The 7,500-nt window shown below is 43.0% G+C and overlaps 1 protein-coding gene across 1 annotated transcript in view; it reads right to left on the bottom strand.

Moving 5' to 3' along the window:
• The window catches only part of LOC134467651 (protein shisa-6-like), a 177,216-nt gene that overhangs the window by 10,736 nt on the left and 158,980 nt on the right, over positions 1 to 7,500 (bottom strand). The window contains exon 6 of the mRNA XM_063221490.1: positions 5,524 to 5,673. Coding sequence (XP_063077560.1) covers positions 5,524 to 5,673 — 150 coding nt within the window. The remainder of the gene's footprint in view (positions 1 to 5,523; positions 5,674 to 7,500) is intronic.

The following is a 7,500-nucleotide window of genomic DNA, read 5'->3' as shown; positions in this document are numbered from 1 at the left end:
TTCGAGCGGGATTAGAACTCACAACCTCCATATCTGTAATCCAACCCCTTTGCCATTGATATTAAAATGACATACGATACATGAATTATTTGAAGTTGGCTAAGGAACACTGCATATGATATCATTTTGGAAATCAACATGGCTTCGACTGGGGTTCGAACCTCCAACCCCCATATCCCTAATTCAGCACATTTGCCATTCATACTAAATGACATACATGGCATTTTAAGTTGGCCAAGGAACACTGCATATGATATACTTTTGAAAATCAACATGGCTTTGACTGGGATTCGAACCCCCAACCTCCATATCTGTAATCCAGCACATTTGCCATGCATAGCCTACTAAATGACATACATGGCACTTTAAGTTGGCCAAGGAACACTGCATATGATGTAATTTTGAAAATCAACATGGCTTTGACTGGGTTTCGAACCCCCAACCTCAATATCTGTAATTCAGCACATTTGCCATCCATACTAAATGATATACATGTATGGCATTTTAAGTCGGCCAAGGAACGCTGCATATGATATAATTTAGAAAATCAACATTGCTTCATGTGGGTTTCGAACCCTCAACCTCCAAACTAATGCAGCAGCATGCATTACCACTAAGCCAAGCAGCTAATTGTCATGCATAGTCCAGCAAGACTATATTACATTGCATTGCAGAGCTCAACAATGGACTTCTAGAATGCTTGCTCGCACCTGCTCGTTAAGAATGGAATCTTGAGACAGTGACAGTTGAAATGGAATCCTTCACTGGCTGCACCTGTTGTGATTGACTGAAAGACAGTTAGTATTGAGCCTTTAACAGGGGAGAAAATGAGAAATGAGTTTTTTGTCTTTACAACATCGTTGTAAAAAAACTAAAAGGAGTTGGCACGTGTCCTTTTCACAGATCGGAGTCATGCTTGTGATGTCTCCAACAGTCTTTGAATGAAGTTTATAGGTTAAATTTTTCAGGCACAAATGGACCTCCGTGTGGGACATGCGCTGATCTCTTGAAAAATGCACTTTTCCAAAGACTGGGATTCTCCATAGACCCAGGCCTGTTTTTTTTTTAAAAACCTGCCATTTAAAAAGTATTGGGAGTTGGGAGATGAAAACTTTCACAATTTGGAGACATCCCATAGAGCTCGCTAACAACGCGTCAACTAAACTTCTAGGTGAAAGTGTTGATGTTTTATGACCGAAAAAGCCTCCTACACTCTAATCTCTAGAGTGGCGGAACCTTGGTTCATGGAGGTTCCACCACTGTTTCCAATGGGGACCCAGGCTTTCACTAAATCGCCAAAACGGGAAAACGACAAGAGACACGGAGAAGCCTATAACGAGACGCGATCTCCAAGCCGAGCCGGTCGTTTTAGTGTTTGAACGGTGTCTCTATCTCGAAAGGCCTAGGAGGAGATCCATTTTCTATTTTTACTGTCCCTGTACAAGAGAACCAATAAACAGGACTTAGAGATTACTATAATCGGGCCTTGCTCTGCAAGAGCTCTGCTCTTGCTCCGCAAGCCCGCTTAATAATCGGGCCTTGCTCTGCAAGAGCTCTGCTCTTGCTCCGCAAGCCCGCTTAATAATCGGGCCTTGCTCTGCAAGAGCTCTGCTCTTGCTCCGCAAGCCCGCTTAATTAGGCTTTTAAGAAATGTAGAATGGATAATACAGTTACTGTGTGTGTGTGTGTGTGTGTGTGTGTGTGTGTGTGTGTGTGTGTGTGTGTGTGTGTGTGTGTGTGTGTGTGTGTGTGTGTGTGTGTGTGTGTGTGTGTGTGTGTGTGTGTGTGTGTGTGTGTGTGTGTGTGCGTGCCTGTGTGTGTGTAGACTGTATAATACAATTACAGCATAATGGCCAAGGAGAGCTGCTTTCCATATTTGCACTGTTTGACAAAAGTACATAATAACATTGAACCTGCACTATAATACAGTTGGCTTAATTGATTTTTTAACATTAATGCCTTCTCCCAGCTTGGCTTAGTGCTTCACACTTGGTCTTAGTTAGAAGGAGGCTTAAGCATACGATGATGTAACCAGAGAATTAATAAGCTTTCCGTAGTTAGAAATTTTGAGTATAACTTTAGACCAGCATGTAACATATTGGTGTCTCGGTATGTTCATGTGAGAGCTCCAAATGGTAAAATGGTAAAATGGCTTTAGCAACAGGGGACATTTTGGCTGTGAAAAAATAATACCCAGTGTTAGACGAGTTGTTAGAAAGGCAAATGCAATTAGGCCATGCTGAGAAACATAGAGACAGTTGAATGAGGTAGGTCTGCACGCTGCCAATTCAGCTCCAAATCATGAACTTAATTTCATTAAAACATGCAACGCTTCGATCACCCAGGATCTTCGTCAGGCATATCTGTGTGTGTCAGCTCACGCGCATACAGTAGCTTCTTGAGAGAGGAGAGCCTGATTTTTAAATAAAACACATTCCCGCACGTATACCGTGCCTCTGTTGGAAGTCACTTTGGACAAAAATGTCAGGCACATCAGGCACTAACCTTTTTTTCCACTGAGGAGAATATGCTGTTTTACACAAGTCCCTTCTGATAAAATCGTCCGCATTGTATAAGAAAATGCACTGTTAATTCAAGACCTGGACATCTTCTAAAGTGTATTTGGCTTCAGAATTCTATCTAAGTGTTGATCTAACACTAGGTTAATTACGGTGTGACAAGAACCAGTAGACAATGCTGAGAGAATTGTAAATGTACTGTACATCAGGTACTCATATAGCTTCTCAGGCAGGCCTCGAGTTGTAGGGGAATGAGGGGGGAAGCCATCCCCCCTTATAATGAAAATGGTCAAAAATCATCCCCCTCAATGAAAATTGTCAAAAATCATCCCCCTCTAAAACAGGCATCTTTTCTTCACATATTGTGTTAAAATTGCACTTTTAGCAACTACACTCGCCTCCAAAAGAGTTGTCACCTATCCATCTGTTTGGAATAACAGCTAATAACCTGACTTTCAATTAATCACTTGGCTTCAGAAGTCACTCATATGAAAGCTACAACCCTCCCGAATGAAAATGTATGTACAAAAATAAATTTCATCCACCAACGAAAGATTGACCCTTTATTGAACACAGACAGGGCAGATTTTCACAAGACAAAAGTTTTGTCGCCTATCGAACATAATGTGAAAATGAGCAGATAAGTCACTTCAAAACACTTCAAATACGCAGATTGGGTGTCATACTTAATCACTGAATCACTCTCACCTCTCCAGAAAATCAACTTTGGCCTTAGGTGTATGTTTAGGGTCATTGTAATCATGGAAAGCAACACAATGAAAATCAATGGAGTTCAATGAGAGATGGTGACATATTCGCTATTAGTAGAGCAATACATGTTTAACTCATGATTTAATCAATGATAAAAGCCTTCAAACACCTGCAGCATGCATGCAGCTCCTCATAAGAGCTGTATCTGTACCATGTTTCACTTTATGCACCATTTCTCTTTTTTCATATTCTTCATCTCCAACACCATATAGTTTTGATGCTATCAGTTCTAAAATGGTTGATCTTGGGATCTTGACTTCAGAGTATGAGTCCCATTAGCCTTCATTTTTGTCAGAATTAGGCCTGACATACTCTTGGCTGGCTTTTTTGAGACAGGACAGTGGGAGAGACTTCTTTGGTGTTAAAGGTGAATAATTTGGAAAAAATACAAGGTGTCTAAAGTCAAACATGGGAGGGATACAGCTCTTATGTGGAGCTGCATGTATGCTGCTGGTGTGTGATGGCTTTTATCATTGGTTACATCATGAATTTAAAAATGTATTGCTCTACGAATAGCAAATATGTCACCATCTCTCATTGAACTCCATTGATTTTCATTGTGTTGCTTTCCATGATTACAATGACCCTAAACATAAACCTAAGGCCAAAGTTGATTTTCTGGAGAGGTGTGAGTGAATCAGTGATTAAGTATGACACCCGATCTGCGTATTTGAAGTGTTTTGAAGTGACTTATCTGCTCATTTTCACATTATGTTCGATAGGCGACAAAACTTTTGTCTTGTCAAAATCTGCCCTGTCTGTGTTCATTAAAGGGTCAATCTTTCTTTGGTGCATGAAATTTATTTTTGTACATACATTTTCATTCAGGAGGGTTGTAGCTTTCATATGAGTGTTATTAGCTGTTATTCCAAACAGATAGATAGGCGACAACTCTTTTGGAGGCGAGTGTGTATATTTTAAAATAATTCTCGAGGGAGAAACCCCCGAATCCCCAATAATCACAACCCATAACCTACCAAGTTAGAATTGTAAGTTGCTTTGGATAAAAGTGTCTGCTAAATGCAATGTAATGTAATGTACTAATATCTAGTTTACTGTATGATTCTGACAGTTTAGTATTTCATTAATTTTATGAGGTCCCTGATTGGCTGTGGCCCAGGGCATCAGCCCTCTCTACACCTGAAAGGACAGGATCACTCACGCTACGAGGTTCAGACGCTGTGAATTCTGATGCGGATCAGTTCAGTTTTATATAAAGGACTTTCCTGTGCCCTGTCCAATAAAATAGACTTATACCGTACTCCCAATGGTAACTAAGCCCCATCTCCACTCAGTTGTAGCCTTCTCAACGCCCCCTTGGGCTCCCCAACGCCCGCTGGGGGACTATTGCGCCCTCTCTGAGATGTATTGGAAAACATAACAACCGTAAGCAGGCAGGCCATTTTGAGTGAGGGGCTCTCAGAGCTTCTTGAGGGAGGAGAGGGTATAATTAGCTGTAGCCTATACCATACCGTATTAGCCATATTGGAAACATTGCAACCGTGAGCAGGCAGGCCATCATGCGGAGTGAGGGCACTCACAGAGCTTCTGGAGGGAGGAGAAGCCTACACTATTAGCTATATATATTTATCTTATCTTATGTTTACATGTTCAATGTTAAATGTTGAATGTTAAATGTTCATTTGTACTGTATTTATTATTGACCACTTACTGTTACCAGTCCATCACTGTTACCTGTCCTGTCTTGCACTTTATGTCAGTCTGTAAAATGTCAGTCCTGTATATGTCTATGTCCTGGCATGGTATAGAGAGAAAACGTAATTTCATTTCCCTTGTATGACTTGTGCATATGAAGAAAGTGACAATAAAAGCTGACTTGACTTGACTTGACTATATTGGAAGCCTACACTAGCTGTATTGGAAACATTAAAACCGTAAGATTCAGGCCATGCTAGCTGTTGAGTGAGGGCACTCACAGAGCTTCTTGAGGGAGGAGAAGCCTATACTATTAACTGTATTGGAAGTTCATATTAGAAGTATTGGAAGCCTACACTAGCATTGGAAACATTACAACCGTGAGCAGGCAGGCCATGCTAGTTGTTGAGTGAGGGCACTCACAGAGCGTCTTGAAGGAGGAGAAGCCTATGGTATATTAGCCATATTGGAAGCCTACTATAAATATATTAGCTGTATTGGGACCCTATACTAGCTGTATTCATAACATTACAACCGTGAGCAGGCAGGCCATGCTGGGTTGAGTGAGGGCACTCACAGAGCTTCTTGAGGGAGGAGAAGCGGTTGAGGTCGGCCTTCATGGCTGACTCGTAGGAGGGCGGCAGGTGGGAGAGGCTCTGGAAGGAGCGCGAGAAGGACAAGTCATACGGCTCGGTCTGGGACGTCAGGATGTTCATCCGGGAGCTCTCTAGAACAGGGAGGGCGGACGGGGGAAAACACAAACGCAAAAACGCAAAAGGAGGTAGAGAGAAGGGGTGGGATGAGGAGGAGAGAGAGAGAGGGGGGGTGGGATGAGGAAGAGGGAGGGAGGGAGAGAGAGAGAGAGAGAGAGAGAGAGAGAGAGAGAGAGAGAGAGAGAGAGAGAGGGGTGGGATGAGGTGGAGATAGAGAAAGAGGGGAGTGGGATGAGGAGAAGAGGAGAGAGAGAGAGAGAGAGAGAGAGAGAGAGAGAGAGAGAGAGAGACAGAGACAGAGACAGAGACAGAGAGATGAGAGGGGGGTGGGATGAGAGGGGGAGGGGATAGAGAGAGAGGGAGAAAGCAGGATAGATAGATAGATAGATAGATAGATAGATAGATAGATAGATAGATAGATAGATAGATAGATAGATAGATAGATAGATAGATAGATAGATAGATAGATAGATAGATAGATAGAAAGAAAAAAGTTGAGAAAGGGAAAAGTAGAAAATGGAAAGAAGTAAACAGAGAAAAAGGAAAAAAACATACAAACAAACAAACAAACAAACAAACACAGAGAGAGAAAGAAAAACCTGAGAATGAGACTGACATGGAGAATGGAAAGGAGACGCAGCAGCAACGCCACAATATTAAGACGGGAAGGAAGGATGGAGAAACTCTCTGAATGGTAAATAAATGGGGTCATTTGGGCCTGTATTTGGGCCTATATAGTGCCTTTCCACTCCTTCGAGCACTCAAAGCGCTCTACATTGTACTGTATGCCTCTCATTCACCCATTCAGATGAAGTATCTTGCTCGAGGACACATCGATGGGGTCAGGAAGAGCAGGGCTCGAACCTGCAACCTTTTTGGTTGCTGACCGGCTCCTCTGCCACCTGAGCCACCACCGTCTCTCTCTCTCTCTCTCTCTCTCTCTCTCTCTCTCTCTCTCTCGCTCCTGCTCTCTCTATCACTCTCTCACACAGGACTGAGGATGGATTGGTGGGTTGGTGGGTGAGAGAGATGGACATAGCGAGTTGAAAAGAAAGTAAAACTCCCAAAGATCCCCAATTATGTTTCAGCCAATTTTCTGAACCAGCTGGGGTGCATTTCTCAAAAGCGTAGTTGCTAACTATGGTAGCTACTTTGTTGGTTGCCATGCAATTTCCCATTGGCAACTATCCAAGTTGCTATCTGCTAACAACTACGCTTTCGAGAAATCCACCCCTGATCTGTTGGTAAATGAGTCAGTAGTTGCGTATGTGTTCAGCTCAACAGCGGGACGTGGCAGTGCCTGTTCCAGCAGATAATCTCGACACCGACCAACACGATGACTGCAATAATCTGAACGTTCCTGTGAACCAGAAATTTCAACCGGAGGGTTAATTCAAGTAGCACATGGTCACGTTCACAACCTGGTAATGTGAACGTAGGTGGATGTTTTGGTTCTGAACGTGAATGGCACAGGAACAGGCATCTGCACCGTTCTGGCTGACCTGAAAACTGCAATAGTGAAATCTCCTGTATTGAGATACAGGCGGGAAAAAAACCCATGGGAAGACATTTACTTTCTCAACCCGGTGAGTCCATCTCTGGTGGTTATGGGTGTGTGTGTGTGTGTGCGTGTGTGTGTGTGTGTGTGCGTGTGTGTGTGTGTGTGTGTGTGTGTGTGTGTGTGTGTGTGTGTGTGTGTGTGTGTGTGTGTGTGTGTGTGTGTGTGTGTGTGTGTGTGTGTGTCTAGAGGGGGTGGGGGTGGGGATGACATGGTATAACTGGGCCCGATGAGGATGCAGGCTTGCTATGACAATGGGGGGTGCCATGACTTACCATGTCTT

This window comes from Engraulis encrasicolus, chromosome 17 (genome assembly GCF_034702125.1).
Source record: "Engraulis encrasicolus isolate BLACKSEA-1 chromosome 17, IST_EnEncr_1.0, whole genome shotgun sequence".
Taxonomy (NCBI): Eukaryota; Metazoa; Chordata; class Actinopteri; order Clupeiformes; family Engraulidae; genus Engraulis; species Engraulis encrasicolus.
The sequence above is the reverse complement of the archived record's forward strand: the minus strand, read 5'-3'. Positions and strand labels throughout refer to the sequence as shown.